This window comes from Amblyomma mixtum, chromosome 1 (genome assembly GCF_055824585.1).
Source record: "Amblyomma mixtum isolate Tamu chromosome 1, ASM5582458v1, whole genome shotgun sequence".
In the NCBI taxonomy this organism is placed as follows: Eukaryota; Metazoa; Arthropoda; class Arachnida; order Ixodida; family Ixodidae; genus Amblyomma; species Amblyomma mixtum.
Genome location: NC_143012.1, coordinates 198915103 through 198930891, shown reverse-complemented (window position 1 = coordinate 198930891; position 15789 = coordinate 198915103). Strand labels below are relative to the sequence as shown.

The window sequence follows — 15789 nt, the reverse complement described above, 5'->3', positions numbered from 1 at the left end:
GCTATGCTGCTGCAGGCATTCCATCAACTTTTCTTCTTTACCTCCGGGTTTTTCCCATCAAGAGTACTTCAGAATGAGGGAATGAGGAAAGAAGATGCCATCTGTAAAATACCTACGTAAAATATTTATTATGTCTAAACTTGTCGTGCAATAGCGAAACTTAATGAAAGCTAGCATAGCTTCTGCTGGTGACATGAATAAACAACACACAACAAAGTAGCACGCCAAAGCAGCAAAGCAGCAGAGGGAAAAAACACCATGCCGACAAAACAGCACATGTCATAATGGTCCGCTCGAAAAACAGCCCAACCGCAAAGCTTAACACCGAAGAAATAACACCATGACCCACAACGGAAGAGCGCAGGGAAAATAATGGAACGGCAACACAACAGCGCAGCGCTGTAAGGTGCAGCGGTGCGAGAGGGGGGAACTATCATATTCATAATCGCAAGGGATAAAGCACAGCTTATACATCAGCGCCGTAGTTAGGTTAGGTTAGGTTGTACGCCATAGTACTTAGAAAAACACCTTTTCTGTTTGTCAGCCGCTGCGGTGGCTCAGTAGTTATGGTGCTCGGCTGCTTACTCTAAAGACGCGGGTTCCATCAAGGCTGTGGCAGTCGCTTTTCGATGCAGGCGAAATTCCAGAGGCCCGTGTACTGTGCGATGCCAGTGCACGTCAAAGAACCCCAGGTGGTTGAAATTTCCTGAGCCCTTCACTACGGCGTCTCTCATAGCCTGAGTCACTTTGGGGTGTTAAACCCCCTTGAACCCATTTTTTGTCTGTCATGTATAATTTTTTCCAGAGAGAGAGAGAGAGAGAAACGTTATTTACACAGGGATTCGGGGAACGCCCCAGGGTCCCCGCACGACCCCACTGCACTCAAGTGTTTATCTTCCGAAGGTCCATAACACTGGCAGCACGGCCGGTGGCGATGGTCTGCACAGCCGGGTCCTCCGAGCGCAGCAGGGTCTCCCAGTCCTCCCAGGTCTTGAGGTTCTCTAAGTCCCGCGGGGGAGGGTCCGCCGGGCAGATGGAAAGGATGTGGCGGGAAGAGGCGAAGGGTTCTGGGCATAGAGCGCATGATGGAGTGGGGAAGGAGGGATGATAGTGGGCTAGGTTCAGGGGTGTAAGGAGAGTGTGTGTCTGTAGTCTGCGCCAGAGTGTTGCGTGTTTGTTATCTAGGGAGGGTTTTTTTTTTTCAGACGACCTATAGTTTTTCGAACAGTTGATGAACTGATTATCGAAAGTACGAGATCACAACCTCATATTTATGCTTCATATAGTGGCTCAGTTGTACGGCTGCTCAGTGGCTATGGTGCTCGGCTGCTGACCCGAAAGACGCGGGTTCGATCCCGGCCGCGGCGGTTGAATTTCTTTGGAGGAGAAATTCGAGGCCTGTGTACTGTGCGATGTCAGTGCAGGTTAAAGAACCCCAGGTGGTCGAAATTTCCGGAGCCCTCCACGACGGCGTCTCTCATAGCCTAAGTCGCTTTGGGACGTAACACCCCATAAAACCAAACCAATCAGTTGTACGGCTAGTGTGTTAGCTTAGCCACGGCCGCTAGATCTCTCTTCAAGGGAGGAGAGATCGAGCGGCCGTGGCTTAGCATCGAAATCTACGATGCTATGCCATCGTAGCTTAGCATCGTAGATTTAATTGTCGCTGAGCGGCCGTGGTGGCACTCAGCGACAACTAAATGAGCGATTGCGCTGCCGTTTCAATGAAGATAAGTTCACTAAAGTTTACCGGACGATGTGGTTAGACAGTGACAGGAAAAGCGAAAAATAACAGCAGCTGGTGGTCCGGGGACAATTACATTTTTCAGTTGGCTGAACTCAGTTCGCATATAAAAAAATATAGGCGATTAAGAACTCGCAAGCGAGGACTGCATAACCACTAGTTCTGTCAAATACACTCTTCAAGCATCGCAGCATTGTACTGAGCTACGCTGTCTTGTAGTGTTGTTTGTTCCCTCTTCTTTTCTGCCACCGTGCTGTTTTTTCCGTGTGCTGATCAGTGGCTGTGCTGTTTTTTTCCGTCGTGCTGATATGATGCGTGCTGTTTTTCTCCCTGTAGAATTTAGGTATTGTGCTGTTTTCTGTGTGCCGATCTGACGCATTTTGTTATCGCGAAAGCATTGTATGGCTCATAGCGACTGAGCCCGGCGTTGTCGTTGTTGACCGCAAAAGTGGCCTCAAAAATCCATGACCACTCCGTGTGGTATTAAAGAAAAATTAAAATTTTCCCAAGGGCGCAGGGAATTGAACCCAGCGATGCGAGCACAAAACGCATATGCAACAAAACCACGCAGCTTTTTGGCGAACAAAGGTGAACCTAGTATGTGCATTGCCTTAGGACTGTGCGCAAATGAGTAGGTGTATTATAAAAGCGGAAAAAAATTAAAACTAAAAAGTAAAAAGGAAATGAAAATTAGATCAGCAGTGATTTCGCTTTCAAAGCAGGTAAGTAGTCTCAAGTGCCCCCGTAATTTTTTGCCGTTAGTTCTTTCATGGTAACGCTCCAGGCACGAGCGAAGACGCTCATTAGTAAGCATTCCGCAAACATTCTGGAATTTTTTAGTGTAGTTGTGCGGGCCTGATCTTCCGATTGTTTTGTGGCCGCGTCTGTAATAGGGGCGACTTTTGCGTCAAATATCAAGGAGAAAAAAAATTCCTTTTACCTAATGCCTCCAATATCTCTGGCAAGTCAGACGAAAGAGAAATTGTCCGGAGGGATCAGTATACTTGTAAACATGGTACAAACTAAAGAAAAACGTTAGTCCATTAAAATAATCCTCAGGGAAGAGCCCCTAAGTACGGCAGATGTGACTGTGTATTCAGATATAAGAAGAGGTACAATCAGCTATTATAATTAGTAGCATGAGTTCTCGTCTACACAGTAGAGCCATGCGCTCTGCATTGAATAATAATGCACAGTTAGAAAATTCAAGAAAAATACGTTCTCTAAATTGTTCTACACATAACACTATTTTTTCTGGATGGCAGAAAGTGTGAAATAAATAATGCACTTCGAGATTGTGCCACCGAGATGTTGGGAGAGGGGTGAGGTGAATTTTTTCGTGGGGTTAGAAATCATTTACCGATTGATCAGTTTTTGTATGCCGAAAAGAAAATGTGGGCTCTGAGGCAACCTCGAGTGGAGGGCTTCGGATTTATTCTGGACCCTTATGTGCGCCGGAATTTCAGTATACAGCACAGCAGAAAATCAGTGAGAGTGTATTTTCGCACCGCGGATTCATCCAAATGCATCCTGCGTAGCGTTCAACACGACGCGTTGAGCTCAACCTCACCTGGACGAAGAAACTTAGCGAAGACAGCACGAACGCAAATTTCATGTAAGTAGCGCATCTCGGCGGAGAAATTTAAGCTAGCATACTGTTTATCTGTAGAATAATGTCACAACAGGATACCACTGGCTACCGCCCTGCGCAATTGGCGCCGCGACTATGCGTAGAGGTGTTTTACCTAAGATATTGTGCAGTTCTGGTAATGTGTTGTAATGTCGTAATGTGTTGTGCGGACTATAAGCTCGAAGCGCCTTTTAGAATTCTGCAATTCAACTGGCTAACTGTGCAGCATGGATTAATTGTGCTTACAATGAAGCAACTCTTGTCGACGCTTAAAAGCTGAACGAGTTTCTCTCGAGATATGCCAAGACTGAGTTTCATTCTTTGCCATATCTTCACGCAGCTTGTAAATTAAAACTCGCATAATCTCCTCATGGCTGTTGATCATGCTATCTAGGTTCGCCGTAAAGCAGGCACTAAGGACGGATGCGCCCAGCGTTTTGCGGTCGAGCCGGAGCTTGAAGTGGCCCATGCAAATTGGGGGGAGCGGAGGGTTGGAGAGGGTGTGTAAGGAAGTGTGCGAACTACAGTCCTGTTTGGCCGCAAACGTGAATACATCACCGTCATCAGCCAGACTACACCCACTGCAGGGCAAAGTCCTCTCCCTTGTCTCACCAGTGAACCCTGTCCTTTGCGACCTCCAGCCACCGTGTCACCGCAAGCTTTTTATACTCACCCGCGCACCTAACTTTGTTCCAACCCCTGCTACGCTTGCCTTATCTTGGAACCCGCTCCGTTGCCCTAAAGGTCCAGTAGTTATCTTACCTTCACATTACATGCCCTGCCCAAGCCCATTTCTTCCTCTTGATCTCGACTTGGATGTCATTAACCCACACTTCTTCCCTCAGCCGTTCTGTTCTGCCCGCTTCCGGTCTCTTAACGTTACACATAAATTTGTCTTCCCATAGCTCACTGTGTAGTCCTTAACATAAGCGGGACCCTTTTCATTAGCCTCTAACTTTCTGCCACGTAGGTGAGTATCGGCACGATACAGCTGTTGTATACTTTTTTCTTGAGGCATATTCATAAACTGCCTTTCATGATATGAGAGAACCAGGCATTTGCGCTCCACTCCATTCTTATTCTAATTATTTCCCTCTCATGATCCTGATCAGCCGTCACTACGTGCCCTAAATAGACACACTCTCTTACTAATTCGATCACCTCGCAACCAATTGCAGACTGCTGTTCCCGTGGTAGAGTGTTGAATATTACTTTGGTTTTCTGCATGTTAAATTATAGATCCTCCATTCTGCTCTGCTTGTCTAACTCATTGGTCATGCTTTGCAGTTCATGTCCTGAGTTACCTAGCTAGGCAATCTCATCAGCTTCGGAATACCCCCTGTAAACAGGCGAATAGCAGTTGCGAGATCGCGTCTTCCTGCCTCACACCCTCCGTTATTGGAATTCTATTGGTCACTTCTCACAGCGTGGCATTTTCTGTTCGAATTTCACCCCCACAGTAACAAAGCGCTCTCCACTTCCTTCTATTTCGCCTCTTCTGAGCGGCAGTCCTCCTCGTTCTTAGTGCAGGGCCGCAAGCAGGATATTGTACTCGGTCAGCCCTTCGCCATTTTTCTTAATCTTAATCTCTTTCCAAAAAACGGTTTTCTTGTGACATTGCTTCTAAAAATTTATTTTTTTTTTCAGAAAAAGATCTGTGTTCATACCCCATGAACAGCTTAAATGAAACTGCTAAAAAGACACCTTTCTACCTCTTCTATGAAATTTTTTTCAAACTTTTTGCTTATCTTATGTACCCTAAGCTCTGAAACCTTTGTTCAGTCTTAAACAAAAAAAAAAAGGCGGTTTAGCCACATTCCTTATTTAAGTAAAACAATGTGTTTTGTTGCAGTTCTTCTACCGGGCAAACACCGTTGGCGTTAGCATAGACCGGCCTGAGTACTTCCACTGTCATCCAGACACGGAGAGCGAAGGATGTGAGTACCGAAAACTGTGAATTGTACCGCAGCAGGAATTATTTGTTGCTTTATCGTCCTTCTAGTGAATAAAGAAAATATAGTAAGGAAAAGGAAATGCTTATAATTAACAAAAAGACAGAAACTAAAGTGAGGTCAAACATGTTCTAGCAGTGAGCATATAATAATCCAGCAGACAAAAAACCCAATCCAAACTTGTGGTCAGCCTGCCTAATCATGGAAATATTCATATGCTTGCTCTTCAGGGGAGGCCACACGAATGGTGAGCTGCGACTTGTCAAGTCCACAAGACTGCGGCTGGTTTCCGGAGCGAGCGGCTGGATACAGGGATTGGATTTATTATGCGGGCGGCCCCAACAATCCTACATTCAGATGGCAGCCAACAGGCAGCGCGTCCCATGAAGGTAGAGAGAAATGTTTCCATGCGTTAATTTTGAAATTTGAATTAACAATTTGCGCCATAGGTTGGTTAACCCTTCATGCGCTTATTAATAATATCCCTATGCGTTGAACTGTGAAGATGGCATAGAAATTCCAGGATTGCATTTAAGTCTGGTTGAGAGCGGAAATGCGAAAGCCTTTCCCTTTCCTCTCTTTCTCCTTTCTTGTGTCATGTTTTTTTTTTCAAATTTAAAATTTTCGGCTTTATTTTGGCATTTTCATATTTTATGTATTTCTAATTTCATTCCTAACTTTTATTTTTTTTTACTTCCGGATACTTATTTATTTCGAGTATTTATTTTTATTTCTTTACACACCTTTTGCGTATCAATTGTTGCTGAATCTCTTTTTATATTTTATTTTGGTTACCGTATAATTTATGATGCACAGTTCTTGTGGACAGCTTCCGTCTACAACTTCCGTCCGCGCTAGTCATGAGCAAAGAAGGGATTAGGCCCGTCTACTGTGCGATGTCAGTGCACGTTAAAGAACCCCTTGTGGTCGAAAATTGCGGAGCCCTTCACTACGGCGTCCCTCATAGCCTGAGTCGCTTTGGGACGTTAAACCCCATAAACCAAACCAACCCATTAGAATTGTACGTGCTGTTAACTGAACGTGGTCGTTTTAAAGCCAGATATCTGAACTTACATACTTACTAGTATGCAGAGGCTTTCTTTTTTAAATTTAGGAGGTTCCTGCACTCTCAACTAATTTACGTTTTGGGGCATCCATTTAAGTTGCGTAAGCCCTGCAGCGGACTGTTACGTGCTTTACTGTAGCACAGGATACCACTATTTGAAGATTCCTACAAACTACCATCTGCATCCGGATGTATGCTGTTAAAAAAAAATCACATACTTTTTAAAGTCACGTTTCTCTGCTCCCGAGTTTCTTTGTTAGCTGTTTTTATTCGTTGGTTATTCTGGAAAATTTACCGTGCGTCACTGAACATCACACCTATGAAGCGTTTGATCGAAATCTATAGCAAAAACAAAATTCTGATGCCGCGTGCAGTTTAGTCTGAGAAGCACGGAAGGCTGATTTTCAGGTTCGCTGATCATCGTGCATGGATGTTCTCATTTTCTCTGCATAACACGGAGAACAATCTTTTTACAAATTAATTCGCACCACTGTCTCCTGGATTGATGCAGGAGCATACTTGTACGCCCGGAACACGTATGTTACTCCTGCGACTGCTCACCTGGTCTCCATCAAGATGAGTGCGACCCCCGACACTGGTCGCTGCTTCACATTCTGGTAAGTCCACATTTTCGTCATTTTCTTCTTTCCGTTGTTCAAATGAATAGGCGATTGCATGCGCCTTTGGTATGCTGGGGCATCTGCTGATCTCTGCGAAAATATTTTAAAAATGATGAAAATATGCACAAAATAGCCTATGCAATTTCCAAATGTTCGATTCAAAATGGTTTGTTAGAAGCATAATGTGATATCCTGATCACATCCGAGACATTTCTCCAGCTGATATTCCCTTCATCTGGTCTCAGTAATCGTTACCTCCTCCCAGTTGGCACCAACCGTTAAAGTGATCTCTTTTTTTCACTACTTCCATTGCGTATACTATTCTTTCATTATATTGTCCAATATTCAGGGTATAAAGTAGGGTTCTACCTCAACACTTTATGTTCGGTACTCCTAAAGAAAACCAGAGGCAGCGACACTGACCGCTCCTGATGAGTGAAAGATATAAAAAAATTGTTTCTGATAAAACGCGTCAATTTAAACTGTTAACTAACACCTTCTCGCCACGATGCTTAGCGTTCAGGCTGGTGCAGTTGAACTAATGCTGGTACTTTTGGCACAGGTACAACATGTGGCACCCGAACGTTGGGAAGCTCAATCTTTTACGGCGCGTCAACAACGGATCCAGGAGTGTTCTGTGGAGCCGTGAAGGGCCACAAGGCAAAGACTGGAACCAAGGAAAGGTCCAGCTGCATTCCGAGTACCCTCATCAGGTAAGAGCTCTTACTTATCGTTGGCTCTTTGCGGTCTTAAGAGCAACTAACACTCTTCTATGAAATTTTAAGAATGAAATACACCACTTTTAACCTTCGAAGATGAAAGCTCCGTTTCAAACCCATTGTTCTTGTGAAGGGCACTTTGCACAGCAGGACATATGCACATGCACCATAGGAGCAGCCAAAACAATCTGTACTTGTTCGCCGTGACTACTGTCTGGATCGCCCAAAGTTTTTGATCTATATTCGCTCTTTCTTCACCCTGTGAACCATCTGGAAGTCTAATGTGTGGCAAGTTAGTCTCTTTAACTTTGAGCGAACCTTAACTATGAGCGAAAGAATACAGCCGTTCGTACAACTGTCCGTTGAGAAGAAGCCATTCTCTGCATCGAATGGTGAAAACACAGTGAAAACACTGAGCGGTATCGCTAGCAACAAGTTGTTCTCTTGCGTTCTTTGCATAAAACAAAGGTGTTCTGCAGAAGGAGGTATTCAAAACACAGATTGACCGTGCATTATTCTTTGTGCAGCCTGGTTTGCTTGAAATAAGCCATTTGTATTCAAGATTGCCGTTGTTACCTCCGATGAGCTCTAACAAGATGTTGCAAATAAAACCCAACTTTTTTACTGCAGCTTGTATTCGAGGCCATTTTGAACACTGCTAATCCTGGCATGATTGCTATTGACAACTTTAATCTTACGGACAGCCAGTGCGACAACGAAAAAGGTACGTGTTGGTTTCAGACCATCCTGCAGCGTTATCAGATGTCCAGTTTATAAAGCATTCCATTATTATCGACAATTTGCGCCATGAACACAAATAAGGAACCCTCAATGAATTCCAGGATATTCATTTTGCTTGAATAGAGCTACCAAATGAAAACGGTTAAAGGAAACTGTGGCGCCATAGATGAAGGATTAGGCGTGCTTGTTTTTTGCGGCCATTTCTCCATAGCGCGTTCTTAACGCAACCAATGCCGCTACCGTTGTTCAGCACTCGTCATGTGCAAGGAAATATTAATTTTCACATGTGAAATGAATAATTTAAAACTTGAATTGAGCTGTTCGAAAGAATAATAATAATATCTGTTCGCTTCTTAATTTGTATATAAACAGATAATTCGCGCTGCTCTACCTCGCTGACGTCGAAGGTATATATAGGCCATGGGAATCTTCATTGTTATCTCGAACTCCGACGAAGCCACGACGGTTTCTCATTCATGCAGCATAGTGAAACCAGTGTTCAGTCTATGTGAAGAATGAAATTTAGCCAGGCGCATACCTTCAGAACGGTTTCATATGGAGCAAAATATCAAGTGGTATTTTATGGCGCATAAATATTCCAAAGCGACAGTTTTTTCTATCCAATTTGCCATGATATTTACGGCTACTTGTGGCGCGTGTAAACAAAGTTACAGCCACCCTTTCCTCTCGCTGATTCACTGCTCTAATGGCTAATACAAGGTAGGTGCTCTAACACCAATCTCATTCATGAGAAATTGATAGCTATCCGTATCACTACAATATACCTCACTCTTCGTTTAACTGTTCCCACCATGTTGGTGTTCTATGATGAAGAGCTTCTTTGGTGGCAGCACATTGCCTCCAGAAACCAACCTAGTCACTGCCTTAGAAAAGTATTAAAAAACTTTATGCTTTCGAATTAAGCTTTCAAATCTAAAACGCAAATTCCATGAAAAAATTTTGCTTTCTTTTCGTCGCTGGAATGCAGTGTGCACATTCGAGTCTGGCTCCTGTGGCTGGCAACTGCACAATTGGGAGCGGACAAGCGGAAGGAGTGTAGTGCTGCCCCAGTCCGATTACAGCACCCAGACACCTTCAGGTAAGACTAGGAACTGAAAATCAACTACCCACTAAGCTGTCAGTTCCGAGCCCCACAGTAGATTTACAGATTTGTGAAGGGAGTACGAATAACCTCTCGACTGTGCATAATTTTCATACCGCCCGAATTGCAACCACTAAAAACATTTCCACAATTATTTATCTCGCAGTTTGTTTGGTGCCAGAGTTCGAAATGTCCATCTACTGCCTTTGGGAAATATTTTATGAAGGCTTCAAGAGGTTTTTTTGTCTCATAATAGCTTAAACTGGCGAAAACCAAATGATTCAAAAGTTTAGGCTTCCACGGTGTCTTTAAAACATCTTGAAAGAGCCCATCTGCTAAGACTAAACAGCACTTACCGAAGTACCGAACTAGTGCAACCTGGTGTCTGGAATGTTGCATAAGGGCTTGCTAGAAACCTCCCTGTATAAGGTTGTGCTGACTCGAAGCCTGCTCTCAAGTGGAGGAGTTAACTTCAAAAACACTAGCACAATAACTCTGGCACCGGGCGCGCCCATTTTTGTCCGTAGCAAAACAATGGGCAACCGTAGTCAGTCCCAAATACTGGACATGCTAAGCAACCCTTCCGCCAGTGGTTATAGTTTCAGGCGTAAATTATACTCCTCCAAAGGCGAGAAGTTTTTTCCTTATCGCCTTTCAAACGTTCCTTGTGTCGTTGTTGGTTGCACTGACCCTCTCAAAAAGTTTTCCGTTAAACTGAAACACACTTCACACAATACTGAGTGCCCAGTAACGACCAGGCATGCGTGCTGAAAGCGTCGCATTTTTGTAAAATTTGTAACGTTCATGCCATGTTCCCAGGCAATGGTACAGGTTTCTTACCTGCAGCAAATGCACCCTTAAAACAAACTTGTGCTGCCATGGGGCCTGAAGTCTATTTTTAGAGAACAAATTTGAAGCAACAAGTAGCGTACTGCTCGCTGTTTCAACACTTCAGATTGCCCCTCTGCGATTTTGCATGTGCTCCACTTAATATTATTCAGCGAATGCCTTGTTTACGTTCGAGCCTCCTGTCACCTAATATCCAATGTCTGGTGCCTTCTTTCATTGTTTCATCCCACACATTTGCAGGTAGCTTTGCTTTCGTGAGGTCACCTAGTGGCCGCATGGTGAGCCCGCAGGGCTGGTACGACACGTCTCGCCACAAGTGCCTGCGCTTCTGGTATTTCATGTCGGGAAGCACGGTCCAAGCACTGAACGTCACTCTTGCCTCTGATGAGGGTCCGGAAGAGTCTCTCTGGAGCGTAACCACGACTGAGGTCCCGATGAGGCGCTGGTACTCGGCAGCTGTCGGTTTGTCCAACTCAAAAGGAGTGGTTACGGTGAGTGGCCAGTATAATAAGGCTGATATTTTGGAAGCTTTCTTCCTGCGCATAACTGGCCGCTTTTTGAACTTTATTCACCAGAAAAATGTTCTGTGATGAGATACATAATGGCGAATGAAGGCCCGTCAGGCAGCAATGCTTCATTTGCTGTACGCAGCGATACGAATGCTTTGCCTGCAAGCAACCAATGCCATTCTCTTGGGGTCATATTTGACATGGTTTTGCACAGACCCACAAAAAGAAATAGAGTACCTCACTGTGTGCAATGGGAATATCCACTCTTTGCTAATGTCCAGCTCCGATAAAGACAGCTGCGTCAAGAGGATTTACGCGCAATTCGTGAATTTAGGGGGCAACGAAAAGCATCGCAACGTAAAATCAGCAGCCTACAGCTGATGATATAGTGCTTCCCACCTGGCAATAAACTTTTGCCTCGTTACGATACAGCGCCACGTGCCCTCTTTCTGATAGATGAAATACGCTTTTTTCCCCAGCCACTCATCGCTGAACCATCGACGGCCGAGGTTACGCAGCTGTACTTAAAAGTTCGCATGAAACTTGACAGTGTTCGCGCAGCGCAGCATTTGGGAGGACAACTAAAAGGGGTGACCATTTTAGCACAACACTTTCTCCGCTCCGATTCTCAACTTTTTCCCCCTTCAGACGGAAATCGTTAATGAGCTGTGGTAGGCTACGCTAGAGCTATAGTGTAATGTAACTGCAAGTCTTTTACCACAGAACAACTTCTTCCTGGAAATTTCAGTACTGTAGAGCAATGCAGACTTTAGTGGGACAAAACACTGGAAAACTGGAAATTTGTGCGGAATGCATGCGCTCCCCTAATGCAGTTCGCCTGCTTGGTATCGCAGGTATATGTCCTTAGCACTAGTACCTTTCCGCCGAGAGCCAGGGACGTTGTAACTTGGATGCAGTTCACGTAAAAGTGATTCACGTATTTTGTCGCAGATGGTATTCGAAGGAACAACATCTGGTGACCCGGGCACTGCAGTCGCTGTGGATGACATCAGCTTGAGCGAGAAGACCTGTCCGTCCCCAGGCAGCTGTACATTCGAGGAAGACATGTGCAACTGGTACAACAGCAGAGACCTCTCTTACGCTCAGTGGTATCGGCACAGGGGCAAAACCGTGTCTAATTCTACCGGCGTCGAAAGGGATCACACGCTTGGGACCGAAGATGGTAAGATGGTGTGCTCTATTTTTATTCATGAGGCATGCTACTGTCGAATGTCGAATAGGGAGTGCGTCAGTTGGTGTTATTATGAACGCTCTATTACGATTACATGCCAAGATATGATCTACATCTGGTGACTAGAAAATCTTTTGGAAGTAGCTGCTTGAAGCGCTTACACAATTTTTAAAGAGTCTATATATATCTGACTGTTGTGAAAGGTTGAAATAATATTCGTAGCGTAAGATGTAAATATTAGTGGCAATTCAGTTGGTCTACTCTGTGGTATATTTCACATTTGACACACACTTGTGGTAAATATGACTTCAAGCAATGCGACCGAAATTTACAGAACTCTAATTGAATTATAGTGCGAGGAAAGTAGCGTGTGTTCACAAATTAGGGGTGATTTTAATGAGCGCTCGAAATACATAACACTACATGGAATCTTTTTCGCGTACCTTTTAAACAATTCAGGCGTGAAAAAAGGCTGCTATTTTGAAGATAATGTCAAGGAATTACGGTCTGTGATGGTAGGACGGAATCAATTTTGAGTAATTTTTATACTTCGGCCGTGAAAAACCATTCTCAGTTACCAACCGTGTGTGGCTACAGAAGACGAAAGAACTTTGATGAATGAACAGGTATGGAAGGTAATGAACTGTATATATTTGACATTGTTAAATAATGAACTAATTATCGGAGCGCAGAGGTAGAGACCAGTGGAAATTCAGGTGGCCTAATCATTGGTATGCTTCACATGGGATGTACAATTGGGGTACGTTTGGCTTTAAACAGCGCGGCCGAAATTTACAGTGCTCTAAATTAATGACAGTGGAGGGAGATGAGCAAATTAACATGCGTTCGAAAACTGCGGGTGATTTACTGACCGCTCGAATGCCTGACGCACACGTCGTCTTGGGGTAAGCGATCTAGAAGACCTATTTGTGTTAGGTCTAGCCTGATGCAGGCGGAAATTGGTGCACACGGAGAGGGTAATATAGCAAAAATAAAACAATAAAAAATGCTGGCAAGTTCACGGTTTAATATTAGGAGTTTTCAGCAAACATCTGCAATGATTAATCTGGCCACTTTATGCAACAAAAGTGGAATCATAGGGCATATCTGGCATTCCCCTATGTGGGTTCAAAAAATATTTTCTCAGAAAATATCAACAGTATTTTTTATTTGGAACATCTGCGTCTACATATCAAGCTAAGAGTACCACTGGGGTGTGGCTTCATGCCCTTGTTTTTTCTGCTTGATATTAAAAGACATACCGTTCATACTAATCGAGCACATTGTGTTATGAAGACAGAGTACACTGCTGTATCGGTCTCTGACGAGTCATTTTACAGCAAATATTGCGCATTAAGAATATGATAGTGGTATCGGGACAATCGGTTGCTGGTTAACACGATTAAGAAACATTTAATACTGTTGCGACATACCCGAAAAACTTTTGTTGGGCTCCTACTTTTCTATATTTCCGACTATATCTCTGCGCTGTTAAATGCAATTTTGAGATTAAGGTGGAGTAAAATGCAGGGATTCCGTTTTGCAGTGCTGTACATTTCATGCTTCTCATCTACCTTGAAATATTTCAGACGATTACTTTGTGCCGTGTCACATTCCTCAGTGCAGTCCTGGCGCTATTGAATTGAAAAGCCCAAACGGCTTCGTCTCTTCTGCCTTTTCTCTACTAAAACGGGCAACAATGGTTCATTGGTGTAGTAAAAGAATGAAGTGAATGAAGTCTTTGCTTTGAGTGCATTGACTGCTGTAATTTCTTAATATTTGCTTCGATTAGTCTCACTGACTATTTCTTGCAATAATTCCTCGTGAAGAAAGAAAAAAAAAGTTTGAAATCATCCACTTGCATTGCCCCGATATTTCAGAGCAGTGGCCCGGCTTCACCGCCTTTAATGCTAATTCATTAACAACTCGAGCATAGTCTCTTTGTCTCTTTGGCGCTGGTATAAATGAGCAAATTGGTCAATGGATCGCAAACCATACATTGTGCGGTAAAACATAAGGACTATTGATGTGAAACAATGTTAGGGCTTAGAGACAACTAATAATAAATATCGGGAACTTATGTAAATTGCTATCTCACGAGAAATCAGAAATTGTGTTATATTACGAATTCTTGGATGTAGTATATGCGAGGCTGAGGACTAGCTAAATCTCGTCACCTCTATGTTCACAGTGGATGTGGCTCATGGTTGTTTCTGGTGGATGTAGTCTCAGGCAAGGAACAAAGCGTGGAGAGCATGCCGAGACCGTGCCTCTGTAGAAAAACGCTTGTTCAATTTTCCTTCGTTAGAGTTTATTTATAGTTTGGTTTATTTGAAAATTTTCGTACTTCAGTAAAAAGGAAAGCAACTATAGCTGATAATTGTCCTGAAGGAAGGGACTGTAGCGGCACCTCTAATGGCTGAACAGTGCAGCGTAGGCTATGATCTCAAGTTATATCCTAATGTACTACAGGAAAACGAAAACAACCACTGAAACATTTGATATCTAAAACAAAAACTGTAAGCACCAAATAATCGCAGACGGATTTTAGTGCAAACGTAGCCATCAAGACTAAATGGCAGACACTTAAGAGACACTTCTAGAAGAACCGAAGTGAAAAATATCAGACGGCAGAGCAATGAGCAACACAAAGAGACACAAATAAGCAAAAAAAAAACGTACATAATCAGGTCACAACAGTCAGAGACAAACAGTCAGTTTTTACTTGGTGGCTGAAAATGATGTCCACACTTTTCTATATTGTGCCCCGGAGAACTACGTAAGTTAACTATCGCGATACTGAATGGGAGCTGTAATTTTTTCCGGTACTTGCTAGTGCTGGATCGCGATGGACGCAAATCTAGTTCGGGTAGGTTTAGTGACCTGGACGATTAATATGCTGAAGAATGGCGCCGTTGGAAACACTAAGCAAATACGGCCGTGGTATGTGGAAGGAGATCCCGATAAGCAGACTGTAAAAACATGTAACCTTGGTTAATTTCAGAGTTGCGACAACTCCAAAATATGTTGCAGAACATTGATTTTTCAAGCGCTGAAATGGAATGTCATTGGAATTATAGGGTGGACACTGGAAGGAATTGTAATAATTTAAAAAGACAGAAAGGAAACGAAAGAAGGTAGAATTAACGTAGGATAACGAAATCACGAGGTTTTAGCAGAAGTCTTGCACCACGTAATATTTTCTTTTGCGCTGAGTGTGCAGACGTTTATTTTTTAATTTTAACCAACTGGCTCCTCGATCAATACTTCAATACGGCAAGAGCTGACATAAATGTGGGTCGTGGTTCTGTTTTCTTTGAGGTTTTAACCCGCTTGTAAACACCTAGCAGTATAGCCATGATGCTCTTTGCCAAAGCTGTCCTTGTAGGATTATAAGTGAATTTATAGTAATCAGATATGTTTTAACGCAGCTAGGACAACTACTGTTTTTATGCCATCTATTATTAACGCGAAAGCATTACTAAGCTATGTCGGCGGGGTCGTGTCCGCAAATTGCGCCGGCAGCAGTTGGGGGCAACTCGGAAGAGGTAGCTTAAAACGAGTGGTTATAATAAAAAGAGGCTGATGTCAGGATGCTACGCTAACAAAATTTTTGAAATCGGATGAATAGTTATTTAATTAGAGCCAAATATGTTCAAAATGTG

The 15789-nt window shown here is 43.5% G+C and overlaps 1 protein-coding gene across 1 annotated transcript in view; it reads left to right on the top strand.

Moving 5' to 3' along the window:
- Positions 1-15789, top strand: part of LOC149370514 (MAM and LDL-receptor class A domain-containing protein 2-like) — a 187835-nt gene that overhangs the window by 155042 nt on the left and 17004 nt on the right. The window contains exons 47-54 of the mRNA XM_089577899.1: positions 5204-5311; positions 5557-5715; positions 6904-7009; positions 7575-7725; positions 8362-8455; positions 9461-9571; positions 10664-10914; positions 11884-12115. Of these exons, the coding sequence (XP_089434025.1) occupies positions 5204-5311; positions 5557-5715; positions 6904-7009; positions 7575-7725; positions 8362-8455; positions 9461-9571; positions 10664-10914; positions 11884-12115 (1212 nt within the window). The remainder of the gene's footprint in view (positions 1-5203; positions 5312-5556; positions 5716-6903; positions 7010-7574; positions 7726-8361; positions 8456-9460; positions 9572-10663; positions 10915-11883; positions 12116-15789) is intronic.